Source organism: Apium graveolens, chromosome 10 (assembly GCF_009905375.1).
Source record: "Apium graveolens cultivar Ventura chromosome 10, ASM990537v1, whole genome shotgun sequence".
NCBI lineage: Eukaryota > Viridiplantae > Streptophyta > Magnoliopsida > Apiales > Apiaceae > Apium > Apium graveolens.
Window position 1 is genome coordinate 229,256,744 of NC_133656.1, and position 15,612 is coordinate 229,272,355.

The window sequence follows — 15,612 nt, forward strand, 5'->3', positions numbered from 1 at the left end:
CATTGCTAGTGAGTCAATGATTGTGGATGATGCTGAAAAGGAAAGACAATTTCAACAACATTACAAAGATGTAATTGATAACATTTCCTTGGATGCTGACACTTTTACTCATCCTGTTTCAGCCTATCAACTGTTGGTTGCTCAGGGCAATGTGGAGGCAGAGCAGACTTTGAACATAGTGCACACTTCAGAATCTCTTCAAAGAGATAAAGCTGCTGTTAATAGGATGCCTTCTCAAGCCGGTGAGCTATCTGAAGAATTTGAAGTAAATTCTAATGATGATGACTCTATTTCTTTGGATGGAAGCATGAACTTAGGGGGAGATGAAGGCCCAAGTTCTGTTCCAAATTTACCTGAATGGGCATGGACAAAGAAATCTACATCAGGACAGTTTGGTGTATTTTTGGTCAAGCAGGTCATGGCTATTCAAAAGACCCTTCAGGAAACTTCAGATGCTGGTACCAAGGCTATTCTTCAAGCTCACCTAGACTCTCTGCATCTCCTGAAGTTACAACACATCAGACAGAATTTGAGTGTGGATGAACTCAAGAAGGATATTGCTGACTTGAAATCCTACAATTCTGAGAAGTTGGATTCAGTCATGCCTTATGGTACAATGCAAGATTTGTTGCTGAGATTGAGGAGATAATCTGATGCTGACAAGAGGCTGGCCAAGCTGGAAGACAGAGTTCAAGTCATTGAAAACTCTGTGGTCACCATTCTTCAAAATCAACAATCTCAGACAAGTCTACTATTGCAGCTGGCAAAAGCACAAGGCTTGACCCCTATCCTTGATGATAACAAAAAGGGGGAGAATAAAGGGGAAGGGGAAGGAAAGCCATCAACAAAAGTTCAAGTATCTAAAGTGCTAGTTTCTGCCATCACCACTTCTCCAACACTTCAAATCAAAGGAAAGCTTGATGGAATTGATCTAATCCAGATAGCAGCAGCTGAGATGAAAGTCAAAGAGCAAAGGAGGAGAATTGATGAAAGGATGCAACAAGTGTTTGGCTCTACAACCTCAAAATCACAATCTGTGAAGCATAACACAAAGGTGGAGCCAATCATTATGGAGCTCAAGCAAGTAAGGAGGAATAAGGTTGGAGAGACTTCTTCAAAGAATCTGAAACCTATGGTTCTCAAGCCCAACAACAGATCCAACAAGGACTCTACAAAGAACCCTCTAAGCCTTGCTCAGTTGAAAGGAGTGGATTTTCCTCTTCCAAAGCCTGATGAAGACAAGGTTTTGGGTGGTAATATCATAAAGCACAAGGAGACCAATGATGTGGTTGAAAGAATAAACATGGCTATTATCTTCAGAGAGGGAAAGAGTATCTGTGTGATACAAGGACATCCCAAATTCTCAATAGCCAAGAGGGAAGAAACCAGAAGGTTGAAGGAAGAAACTAAAAAGCTAAAGGCTGACAAAAGAGCACAAGCAAAGCTTGAAAAACAGCTAAAGTCAAGTCAAGCTGAAGAAAAGAAAGAAATTGAAGACAAGGGTGAAGATGTAGGTATGGGGGACATGTTTAGTGATGATGTGGAAGAAAGAAGTGAGGAAAGAAAAGAATGGCAGAAAGGGAACAGAAAGAAGTTCAATGCAAAAAGGAAGATTGTAGATGAAACTGAATAAACCCAATCAAAATCCAAACCACTACCTTCTATTCCTGAACCCATTGTGCCTGACCCCTTCATAAATATCCATGGTGAAACAATCACTCCTAAGGAGGAACCAATTGATTTGGACACCATCAAATTTCCCACCTTCTTAACCACTTCTCCACCATCAAAGAAACAGAAAAGAAAAATCAAATCAACACCTCCCCTAACCTCAATCAAATTCACTCAGAAACTCAAGCCTAAGCCACAAGCCTCAAAGGATGATTATGTTCACATTTGTGACATAAAGGAATTTACAGACATTGAACTCTATCTGGATGAGCTGGAGGAAGTAAGGGGAATAGATGCCAACAGATAGCTTCCAGAAAGACTAGTGTTCAAATATAAAGGAAGTGGGGAAAGGACTTGGCCTCTTTACAGAATTCTGGATGAATGCTATTCTACCTTGATTAGAGTCTACTCAGCTATCGAAAGGGATTCTGGCTTTACCAGAATTGCCAAAACTGAGATTCTCAACAAGATTGCCAGCATAAGGAAAACTTGGTGGGAGTTCAATGCCTTGCCTAGAATATTACTCATCCCAGAGCATGGAGTTACAGTTCATAAATCACCTCATTGGTTGATGGAGTTCAGAGACAATAAAGGAGTCTGAAGATTTTTCAGACTTGAAGATCAGCTCAAGATTGCCAGTAATGAAACTCTCAAGGATATGCAATCTAAGTTGGAGATCAATGAAGAAGATGAAGATGAATTCTACAGACAACTCCAACTCCAAATAGAGGAGAATGACAGGAGGCTAGGGAAGAAAACAAGGAATCAAAGGAAAAGGAATTAATCTGCTCAGGCTAAAGGAGCACCCTTGGAAATAATGTAATTCTTCAATTCTATCTCAGTATATACACTTTTGCAGCACTTTTGAATTTCTACTTTATTTCAGTTCATATGTTTATTAAGTGTTTTGTTATCATCAAGTTAAACCCAAATTTATGCCTACAGTTCTAGTAGACATAAATAGGGGGAGATTGTTAGGAATATGTGTATTAGTTTGATGATAAGTTCAACAAAATACTTTAGTAGAAATCTGGTGTTTGTAGCCTCAACGGATAAGACCATTCTGGCTATCCGTTGAAGGAGTAGCTTTACTTATAAATAAGTTTAGTATTGTAGCACATTTCATTCTCTGTATTTAAGTTGTAATTCTTAGATGTTGTGGGAAATTATAAGTCATGTTGACTACTAGTGGATATGCAAATAGGAGGGCTAATTGTAAATATTTCATGCTTTGTAATTTTGTATAAGTGAAGTAGTATCAACTGATATTAAAGGCCTTCAACGGATGAGAAACAAAGCTTCAACGGATGTCTCTAAAGTTTCAACGGATAACAATCCATCAACGGATGAGTGCATCAACGGATAAAACTTCAACTGCTAAAGTTTCAACGGATAAAGCCATCAACGGATAAAAGCTTCAACGGAAGTTAAGTTCAATAGCAGTTGATAGTGACAATTCATAAGTTGACAGAGGCACATGGGTTGACAGAGACAAACTGGAATGTGGCAGCCTCTAGGAGGAATCAAGAAAAAGCAGCATTTCCATTCTGGTGCAAACAAGGAAGTATTCAAAAATTCACAGTTAAACCTAAATTGCATTGGATAGAGAAATGAAGAAGAAACATGTGAAGAATCTTTTAATTGTATTTTACAATTTTGTCTTCACTTGTAAACTTGGTGTTATATAAACCAAGTAGCAGCTAGTAATTAGAGAGAGTTTTCCAGAGCTGTTTAGAAAAATCCAGAGAGAAAACCATCTAGTTTGTACTAGGAAGCAGCTGTGATCAATTCTTTGATTCACAGATTTTCTGAAATAACACATCTCTGGTGGAACAACATATCCACCAAAAAAGTTTTTAAGTTCTTTGTGTTCTTTACATTTGTGCTTGAATATATATCTGTATGTATTAGCTTAAAGCAATTCACACACATTTGTTCATCAAAACACTTAGTTTTAGAAACTGCTCAAAACTTGAAAAAGTTTTGAGATTTACATTCAACCCCCATTCTGTAAATCTCATTGTTAGTCCACTGGGAATAACACATATTTAATGAGCGAGTTATTTCGCATACCATTATGGTAAAAATCGGGAATCGGGGAAAATCGGTCGAATTACCGATTTATGATTAATTGAAAATCGGGGATTAATCGGAAGGATAAATCGGAGTAAAAATCGGATGTATTATAATATTAAATTATATTTAATATATTATTATGATTATATTAGTTATTTATTAACAAATATATATTTATTTTATCATACTTTCTATAATTATTCATTTTAAAATTAATATAGTATTTTAATTTTAATAAATAATTATATATACTGCAATAAAGAAAAATTCAGTAAAAATAAATCAGATTTCAAAAATTGAATCGGTCGGATATTTCATAGGGGATTAACCGGGGATTTTCTAAAAGTCGGGGATTTTCTAAAAGTCGGGGATTTTTAGAAAACTGCCCCATACTAAAAATATGAACCAAGATTAGGGATCAGTATTTTGGCAATGAAAACCTAACAAAATATGTCTATTATTTACTAGAAGAGGTATAAATTTCCAAATTTGGTACTAAAAAAAATTATTTAAGGTGTTTTTTGGTTATTATGGGTCCCCCTCCAAAATTTGGTGCATAACAACAAAAAAAACCATTAACTATTCATTTATATACCAAAAATTACAAAATTGCAAAATTTCCTAGTACATAAATATAAACAAAAATTAAATAAAAAAACTAATGTTATGATAACAGATAAAAAATTTATGTAATTATAATTATTAAATAAATGATTTATAATGTATATAGTTTCTTGACTAAAGGTCTTAATCAAAATATAATGAAAGGAATTCAAAATATATTAATATCTAAAAATAGATAGAACATCCATGGCATGGGTTAAACAATGTAACTGTAAAAAACATTATGTCCCCGTTTAGAAAATCTTAAAATAAATAATTTATAACTTAAAACTAATAAGTGGCTTAAAAGTGATAATTAGATGAATAATTATAAGTTATGTAAATATTTGGTTAATTTTATTTACAAGTCAATTTTTTTAAACTTAAATGAACTAAATTAAATCATTTTTAAATATGATTATCTTAATTCATGACCTTTAAATTAACTTAATATTTAAAAACATATATTTAAAAACTAAAATTAATAAAAAAGTACAAAATCAAAATAAGTTGGGAAACAATAACAAACAGTTAGAGATAAGTATTTATAGTTATAACTGTGTTCTAAAAATCAGTCTAGGCGGTTGCCTAGGCGCCACCTAGGCGCTAGGCGGTGGTAAAACGCCTCGACTCGGACCTAGGCGGTGATTTAGGCGTTTTTTCAAAAAATCGGGTCAAAATCGGGATTAGACGTGCTTGGCGGTCAAAAATCGGTCCTAGACGGGCTAGGCGGTCAAAAATCATGTCAATTTATAATATAAAGTATTGGTAAGAAGTAATAAGTAATCTAATATATTTATTTTCTCACTTAAAAATAAAAATAACATATTATAATTATTTTAAAAGTGTGAATTAAAATATAGTTAATATTGTAAACTCAATAATTGGTACATAACGCAACGCATGTTAAATGTGTAGATATTGTTTAATATCATTCTAATTTCTTTTTTTAAACAAATATTTGACATTTTGATCATTATATTATTATAAAAATTAAAAATAATATTTATATTCCGATTAATGTTCAGATTAATCGGTCCGATTAATCCCCGACTTGTCGATTAATCTCTCGAAGGTAAGGTACCCTCACCGTCCTAGCACGCCTAGCAATTTCTGGAACACTTCTGTAATTATAAGTAACTTATAAGTGGTACACAAACATGCCCTATGCCCTGTATATGCCCAAAGACCAATACACGACTTCTACGGAGAACCTTTACAAAATTAAGTTGGCATCAATGGCAATTCATCCATGTTCACAATAAACTATAAAAAAAGATATTTCTGGGACATGGCATAGCAATTATAGCTATCTTAGTTACTTCAAACTTACAATAGACGCAATCGATTCATCATTAAAGAAATTTCATGATACTGGAGAATGAAATAAACTAGAAACCTTAAAAAGTACTCATTCCAACTGGCCTGTTATAAATTCATTAAAATAGATATAGCCAAAGATAACCCACTCCGAAACACCACAAAGAACCTCCCCTAATAACATTTCGTCTGACAATGTATCATAAATTCATAATAGAGCTGAATACAGAGGAAGAGAGAATAAAAGAAAAAAAAAAGTGTCCAAGTCATCTCTCGAATATTACAAACCCACCCGAAACTCAACGCCATCCACGATGCCTGCCACCTGACCTTGCTCCGGGACAGCGAGCAAATTGCAGCCTTAAACTAACAGAGTCGCGGTTCTGCTCGTCCAATCTATAACCTGCAAAATTAAGTTTGACTATCTTTTACACCTCAAAAGTAATTGTAATGGTAAAAAGGGCATCAGCAAAATCATGGTCACTAGATGTGCAATCATCACTTCCAAAGCAACAATAGGAACATAAAACTTCCAAAACAAGCTCATGAGAGCAAGTTGCTACTAAAGGCTTCCTCGTACGCCTGGAACAACAATAGGTATATACAACTGCAAATGCTCAAAGCAAAAGAGCCAAGTAGATCATACTATCAGAAGATCTGTATTTCATTGACAACCTAGGCTCCAAACCGTATATCACTCAGAAGCCGCACTCTTAAGTTTAGTGACTACCCTTTGCAGACTTGCTTTGGTAAGTCGTCTTCTCCGGCAAAGGACATTGAACCAGTATTAAACCTTTGGACATGATATCAGTATGCCCATATTTTTGTACCAACAGCTGGAGTTAAAATGAAAAGGAAATAGTATCTCATTTCGACAAAGTTCAATCGATTGCTCATACACACACACACACACTTTTGCAGGAATAGACACGCGCGCAAGCTTCATCTTCATCAACTAATAAAACATATATGACCCATACTATCTGATATCAAGTCTAACGTTAAAAGGCAGAATTCTGGTTTGGTAAAATCATGGAAAGTTGTTGAATAACTCTCTAAGAAGAAAGCGCACAATATAACTTAATCCGGGAGACCACTTACCTAACTTGCCATAGGAAAAAAAATGTTAAAATTTGTTTATTTGACAAAGTAGCATTTTTATTATTACGAATTACGTAAATGCAGAATGATTTTACAACTGAATCATATTCCTAAAAAAACCTGTGTAAATGTTTAACATGCACATTAGTGGCAAACTATTAATTACACTACATATTATAAATGCAATGATATAGCTTTTTGAATACAACTACAGACAGATAACATGTAGCCCAACTTATTTCAGAAGGCTAAAGAAACATGAATGCATCTATAATTAGATATATAATGCACACACCTACATGTTAATCATTATTTATTATGTTGATACAGAAGTCAGAACGATATTGAAGGGTATGCTTTTTCACAACCTTTGTAACTAATTCATGAGAGATAAATGATTGATCATATATTATTATGAACTTAGGTACAAAATGGCTCAAAGCTGAAGGTATACCACCGTATATGGACATCAAGCTCACCTTGAAGTGCATTCATAGCAGTGGCTGCGTGGGCGGGGCTCAAAAAGTCAACAAAGCAAAGAACCAATGCACTGCCCTTAAACTGCATATATATATATATATATATATATAGCCAATAAATCATTAGCAAAGCACACTATCATACATCTAACATGTATGCACGTAACATATATAAACATATCTAAGCACTTACATGTCTTGAATCCTTGGAAACCAGTCTTACATCTTCATAACCTAAAAAAGGGCGAAATATGTCTGCAATTCGAAGTGAAGGAATACAAACAGAAAGAAAGAACACAAATACGATGTGTGCTTTTGCAAGCCACAAAGGATACGGGCAACTTCCCTTCGGGAGCAATTTGTTGGTAGACCTTTCACAAATAAGGTCTTACTAGCATCTCGAGGTAGATTTGTCTCAGGTCGTCCAACTCCCAGTGACTGGCGTTTTGCTACCAGTATGTCTGAGCCTCTAGAACGCATCGTCTGGGGATCATCGATTGGAAAACCACCAAGTTGCTGGCACACAAGCAAGCATATCAGAACTAAAATACTGTAGTTAAAGCTTATTAACGTAATGTAGAAGCCATAAGTACCCTGCCGCCAAGATAACGTTCATAGGATGCTCCAAGAGAGTCCCCATCTCTCATCCCACGGGGTGCTCCTCTTGCATCATCACGACGACCATAATAGTCGCTTAATTCGTGGCCACCGAGACCATCTACTGAGCAAGATACCATTATATAAATTAACAAAACAATAATCTTGTATCAACAAAGAATAAATGAGGAGAGAGGTAAGGCTCCTAATGAATAATGATTTAAAGAGGCACTAAGAGTCTCTTGGAGTAACATTTTTGTTCTCTCGCAAATATTAATTTAAGAGCCAAGATAGCAAGTCTCTTTTTTTTTTTTTTTTTTTTGCTAAATAAAGATAGCAAGTCTCTTGGAGATGCTTTAAGGAAGTATTAAAAATCTCTCTCTTTTATTCTTAACTAATATGGGCATGGGCCAACTATAATAGGCTTAATAACTTTGAAGGATTTTGAGAAAGGGATAAATGAATCATGTATATATACATCAAGCATTTTAGTGTTTATCTATAGATTTAAAAGCACAGAGTCCCACGTCACGAACCCATCTACACTTCACGAAAAAAATAATGTCATATACAAAATCACTGCTACTTCAATTTCCATTCAGAGAGCTTACTCATTCACAGTCTTGCAATAAATATAACGTCTTAAATGCTTATATATTGCAACTGTTTAGGTTTATATAGACTGTTACACTACTACTGTTTCAACCTCTTACTCAAAGGTATTTCTCCCAGTACGTCTACTATATTTAGTATATTGAGAAAATGACAATCATACATGCTCAAAGAAAAATACCTCAAAAAGATAAAAAGATAATGAGAAAAGAAAAATTGTGCTATCCTATTTATCGTAATATGTATTCGTGCGTGCATATAAATTCACACAACAGTTGTGCATCTCTTCAGCAAAAATGGGCTCAATGATTAGGTCGCATGGTTGCCAAGTCATGGATGTGATAGATTATGCATATTTACTATATCCAAGTGCATAGATAAACGGGGATAAAACTGATGCATTAAATAAACACATGGTTCCCATTCAGATGTCATTAGTTGCAACATTCTTAAAACTGGAGCATGTATATCCAGCTAAAAATGAAAATGAAATGTGTAGACATGTGGAATCATGATGTTACTAATTACAATAGAGTATAATAAAAAAGCGACAACAAAAATCATCTACCGCCTTGCTCATAGTCCATTTAGCCCTAACTTCAAGATAATTAGTGTGAGATTTCTCAACAGAAAAGGCTCACACAGGAAAGCATAGAAATGCAAGTAAAAAGATAAGTTTTTATATATAAAAGGTATCTACGTAGTGCACTCCAAGCTAGCCCGATTAGAAATCAACCTGTGTTACAAGATTCAAGCTTTATATCTGTAACCTCAGGCATGACATTCTAATAGCTCCTCACAATCTCAGAAAACAGTTCGAAATTATAAAAATCACAATTAAAACCTTTGATATTCTCCATAGAAAAAACAACTCAAAATCGTTAAATTCACACCGGTAACCCTATATTTTTCCCGTTAAAAAACTTGTAATTTTTTTATAAATGGAACATATAGAAACACATTTAATCAATACAACTTTTGACACAGTTTTTAGAAGAAATAATCAGAAAGACCGTACAAAGTAGCTAAGTTCTTAATTAGATCTCAGTTAAACACTTAAACATAAAATACCACCACAAAAATCCTTTGCAATCTTAGGCAACTCAGAACAATATCTTCACAATTCAATAATAAAACTTTATCCTTTTTCCCGACTTCAAATGGATCATAATATTATGAATATGTATATATACACACAATCATACGCATATACAAATTCATATAATTTATAGCATATTAGAACACAAACACGACTCAAAAATACAAAACCAAGGTCCAGATATTAAATACAGCGAAGTTATATCTGTCAAATTGGGAACATTCAGCATCTGACCAGTTACCCTGGCTTCAACTTTATATCCTTATGGACACTCAACTAAAGCTAAAAGATTCAAACTTTTACAGTTCAGATGTCTGACCTGAAAAAAACTCCTTCGCATGTTTGAAACTGAAATTACCAAAAAAACAGTTCCTTCTCCAACTTCATAAAGAACACATAAAAATGGGGGACACAAAAAATTATACTGACACAAACATAGATATAGACAGATAACATATAAAGCTAAAGATTCAAACTTTTAGAATCACAAAATTCACAATTAAAACCTCAAACCCCTACTTTTTTCCTCCACCTAAAACAAGCTTGAATTTATGTATTTCACATATTCACACAGACCTCGACGTGAAGCATAAAGATTCAAAATTTTATAATTTAAAATCAAATATGATTTAAAACAACTCCTCAAAATAAAAACGCAGATAAAACAAGAACAATCGAAAAATTCAACAGAGATACCCTAGTTTGCTCTGCCACCTGGGGAAAATTGTAAATATAAATGCAATTACATATAAATTTCGATAGAGAGAGACAATGGAGAGTAAGAGATTACCAAAGTCGGGGTGAGGGCGCTTTCCGAGGAGAACAGCAGGTTGTCTGGCCTGAGGGCACCTCCAGTAAGCATCACCCATTTCTTCACAACACTCTTGAAATTTCTAGGTTTTATTTTACCCAAGAGAGAAACAACAATTGACAACATGGGGCAAGGCAACAACAACTCCCTTTTATATTTGTGCCCAAACTTGGGTCAGTGGGTCCCTTGTGTCAATGCTCAGCTGGACTGCAGTACTATTTCATTTAGACTTTCATTTTTAAAAAAGAAATAGTATTGTTACTGAGTAACATTATATAATAGAATTTTCGATATAAAAAAGAAATCATTACTTTCTTTTCTCTTAGATCACTAGGTAGTTTCAACTAGATTATAATCGTTAAATCATCACTAAATTAAAATTTATTTTGTGAGTTTCGTATGGGCTGTAATATCGATCAATTCTAAATTTCAGAACTCAATATAGAGCAAAAGTAGTAAATCGAACATCTAAAGCCCAACAAATAGAAAGAAATAGAAATTTTTAATTTACTTTAACACAAATTTGATTATACTTTCTCTAATTCTTTCAAATTTAAATATTGTTTATTTCCTTCAATAAAATATAAAACGTGGCTTGAAAATCCAATTCAACACAGAAAATATTTGATTTGATTAAATTATATATAATAGAATATTATTAATTTATCTCGCTTGTTACAATAACACTGTAGACCTGCATAATTAAGTATAATTACTAACATCATATAAGAATGGGAATGTATTTGATGTAATATAAAAGAATTATAAATCTTAATAACATATGCAAAATTAAAAAAAAAATAGATCTCTATGGAATTAGGCGTATCCAGTTCAGATTTCATAAGATTATTAGGAATCCATGGATTTCATAAGATTCTGCACACTGTGGAGTTGGATATAATCCACATAGAGTTAAGCTTAAATTCAATAAAATCTCAAGAACACATGCATGGATTTAAGTCACATTTCAAAAAGTAAAATGATAGTGATATTTAACACCACTTATTTACTATCTTTCGACTTAATTTCTACGCTTGATCCTATGCTACTCCGACTTGAATACAGAGTGTCGGACACATATTAACATGTCGAATTCGGAAATTTTGAAAATTTAGTATATGGGGAAACCATGGAAATATTCGCGTGTATTTAACTTCAGATTTTAGAGGATTTATAAAAATTCATTGATTTTGAATGATTGCCGATGATTTTGGCTAATTTTAATTGTACGCGGATTTTAGCGGAATTGTTGAATAAATCTCGTATAGTCTTGCTGATTTGAATAGTAATTTCTACAAATCCATCAAATTCTTTTGGATTTTGCTAAAATTTCTGAAATCATAAAATACACTAGTAAATCCATCAAAATCTATAATTTTATAAAATACAAAAAAAAATCCATGGACTTTTGAATACCACAAGATTTTAATGGATTTTTTAAAATCCAAATTGAATACCACTATATTTGAATAGACTTTTTAAAATCTAAATTGAATACCCCCAGATTTTAAAAGACTTTTTTCAATCCCTATTGAATACCCCCAGATTTTAAAAGACTTTTTTCAATCCCTATTGAATATCGTCAGATTTTAGAGGATTTTTTAGAATCCAAATTGAATACCCTGGAATTTTCATAAATCCAAAAAAATCCTTTAAAATCTCAATTAAATACACCCCTCAGAATAATTAAAGGAAATTGTAAATAAGCCTCAATTGCTGTTATTTAAGCTGCATCTTGATATGTAAATTACATAATTATCTATGATAGGATGAAGTTTGAATAGTAAAATCATGGGTATATAAGTAATATACATATTTAAATTGAGCTTAAATAGTAAACTTGGAGCTTATTTAACAATTCCTTATTTAAAATATATAATTTGGTTTCTTTTTAATAGGATTAAAAAAATATCAATTTTATAATTTAAAAGGAAACTAAGCATGCATTTTTGAATGTAAAGTACATGAATAGCTAAAGCATATTTTTCTTACACAAGTTAGACTGTGCTATATATACAACTAAAACAGTAATAGTAATCTTGAATTTGAAATCGGGTGTTATGGAAGAGGAAGACAACTGCAATTAACTTTTCCTATTTAAAATGACCTTCGCAAAATATAGCCCAGACACATTTATTATACACCACACAGTTTATGCATATAAAATATATACATATCCAGAAAGCAGGGATTCTTCGGTCAACCAACGAATCCTCGTATCCCCACACGGCGATATTAGGATTCTTAAGGATACTCTGATCCTCAAAATTCTCAATTAAAATTTAGCTTTTTTAATATTTGTAATATAAACATAAGTGATTTTAGTTTAAATTCTTGTGTTTTATATGGTTTTAACATATTTTTGATTCAATTTGCATTAAACTATTAATCTTGTTAATGGATTTCTTCATTCATAACATAAAATATATATTAAAATATTAACATATGTGTTGTATCCCCCCAATCTATTGTTTTATTTACTGATTTCATGTATCCCCGCACTACGCAATCGTATCCTTACTTCTTAGATACATATACAATACTACATTGTTCCACTTTTTTTACTCATCCCCTTCATAACATCATCGTCTCTTTCAAACTCTTCTTCACTCCACCTTGTTCTTGCTTCTTTTATATAGATATCTTTTCTTGCAATATCTCTTATGCGAGATGACGATTTTCCTTCAACCTTCAAATTTCTCCGGCGACGAAGATGAAGTGTCGAGGTTTTAAATGCCTAATCCATACGGGTTCCGTAGGTATGCCGGCCATAATTTCCATGTCGAAGTAACACATGCATGATCTCAAGTATTTGTTATTTTTTTATGTGTTTTTGTTTCGGTTTAGGTTAAGAGTCGATTCCCTAAAGTTGTTTCTTGGTTATTTAAAGCTGTTTTGGAGCTTAAACAGTGAAGAAATGAAGAAGGCATGGACTTGACGCAACTTGAGGTGAAAATTACACAAACAATTGGCAAGCAAAATTCAAGTCAACCCAAATTGTTCACGTAACGACAAAATTCTGCCTAGTGAGGGAAGAAGTGTGGACTCGGGGAGCCATCCAGGGGCCATTCAATTCTATCGCGGCCTTATAATTTTTTAAAAATTTCAAATACAGATTCTTTAAGGAAAAAATTGGAAAAAATAATCTATAATATGATATAAATTACTGAACACAATATTGTACAAACTTCTCTAACGTGCAAACCGCCCAAACTCTTTTTGTTCAACACATATATAACGCGGGTTCAACATCATTTATTAAATAATGATCAAAATATTTTATTGAAAAAATTAACCATTGACGTGGAACATCCGAACATGGAATTAAGATATTAGTTTTGTATTTATTTTATGTTATTGTTTAGGAATAAAGTTGATTATAATTTATTAGATATTAAATATAGTAGATGAACATAGTGTTAATAATATTTTAGATTATAGTAATAAAAAGTAGAAAGGATATGCCTATTGTTTTATTAATATTTTACTTTACATGGTTCTTATGTATTAATGGTTTAATTCTATATAAGGGGATGTTAATCTTTATATTTTGAAAGGCATGGGTCGATAATTGAACCAGCATTGTTTTTTATCTTGTTATGGGTCCCTGCATATTCTTCTCTTTTGGGGTTGAGCCTGGGTATAGTATGCAGTTGGATCATTAAGGACTTGTGGATTTTTTGCGATTAATCCACATAAATTTATCATTTACCTTATTTTAATTATTGTCCTGCATTACCCATCTAAAATCATATTTTAAAATAGATCCATGGGTTATTATATGATATCCCGCTAATAGACCATATAATCCTAATGTCACTAATATACTATCAAATTTCGACCGACTGTCAAATTTTTAATGTTTCAAAGTATAATATAGATTTGTAACTTATATAAACCTATAGATTTGTAACTGTATATAAACACATACACATGAGCATGCGAGACTTTACATGTTGCACATTAGATATGTGGGAATTACGTACCTGATACCTGCACGAAGACCGCCAGTCCAGTCTTGTTTGTAGCATGTAGCATAGAAGACTATTTTGAAAATCATTCTTGAGCCCACGGAATGGAACAAATGTTTCTTTCCAATATATACATACAAATTAAACTAGGTAAAGAATGGAACACTCTCATTTTTTGACACCTTTAAACTCGATACAGTACAACTCGGATATAGTGTACAAATGACACACTCAAGGCACAGGTCAAGGGTTTTGAGAAGAAAATATAACCATACCCTATGTGCATAAGTGCATGGGCACAAAGACAGGCATATCTTGATCATTTTTTAACAAGTTCCAACATAAATGGATCTCAAGGGCGACCATGAATTAAAATGTGCAAATTCCATAATAAATTTCAGTAAGAGTTCACAAGACATAATTGAAATTTATAATTAGACTTTATTAAAATTGACAAAATAATTCTTTTTAACAAATGTGAATCAGAAAAAGATTGGTATCCTCCTACTTGAATACCATACCAAGTAAGACTGACCTGATACTAAAGAATCGTATTTATTGGTAATTAATTAAAAAACTGAGCTCGAGGAAAGATGAAAGAACACAACATTCTTTATCAACTAAGATTAACTTAAAAAATACTTTAGATCCTCACTTCACCTCTGTTCTTGCTTTGTTACATACGCAGAAGGCACACAAATGAAACCAAATAATCTAATTATTAGTCAGGTGACCTAAAACTATATCTACAAGGTCAGAAAACTCTTGGAGATTGAGAGAGTTCAAGATACATAAAAGCAAACAAATTTAACCAAATCCCATTTTTCAAACAGTAATTAAACAGGTTTAGAACAAGTTTAAACACATGGGCATCCATCAAAACACAAGAAACCCTAAAAAACTATAAAGATGAGACCTTTAAAACAACTAAAGACCACCCATATTACAATTAATAGAGAAATATTAAGATGAGGCTAAAACATGAAATGGGCATGAACCGGAGAGACACAAGAGTTCAATTATAAATTAACAGATATCAAGAAACAGACAGCTAACAAACAAGAAGAATAATGAACTTAAAAAAAACAGAATTGTAAAATATAAAACACAAGGGAATTTTTAGATAAAGGGAAGCAAAAAATTGGAGAGAGGGAGAGTAATGAACTTCTTCAGTGAGGAAGACAGTAGATGAGGAGGTTTGGATTACCTCTGTTTTATGAACTTCTTCAGTAAGGAAGACAGTAGATGAAAATGGAAATGTACCTTCGAGCC

At 32.9% G+C, this 15,612-nt stretch overlaps 1 protein-coding gene across 2 annotated transcripts; it reads right to left on the reverse strand.

Annotated features, from left to right (window-relative positions):
* Positions 1-5,746: 5,746 nt before the first annotated feature.
* LOC141693058 (RNA-binding protein 1-like) lies at positions 5,747-15,612 on the reverse strand. Of its 2 annotated transcripts, none has more exons than XM_074498057.1 (7): positions 14,356-15,612; positions 10,349-10,576; positions 7,844-7,968; positions 7,586-7,766; positions 7,444-7,505; positions 7,251-7,332; positions 5,747-6,073 (listed from the first exon to the last, which is right to left on the reverse strand). In XM_074498057.1, exons 2-7 carry the CDS (start codon positions 10,425-10,427, stop codon positions 5,970-5,972), a joined length of 633 nt encoding a protein of 210 aa, XP_074354158.1. In that variant the 5' UTR covers positions 10,428-10,576; positions 14,356-15,612; the 3' UTR covers positions 5,747-5,969. The 2 variants fall into 2 exon arrangements, with proteins under 2 accessions (XP_074354158.1, XP_074354157.1); XM_074498056.1 differs by having other exon boundaries at positions 7,844-7,971.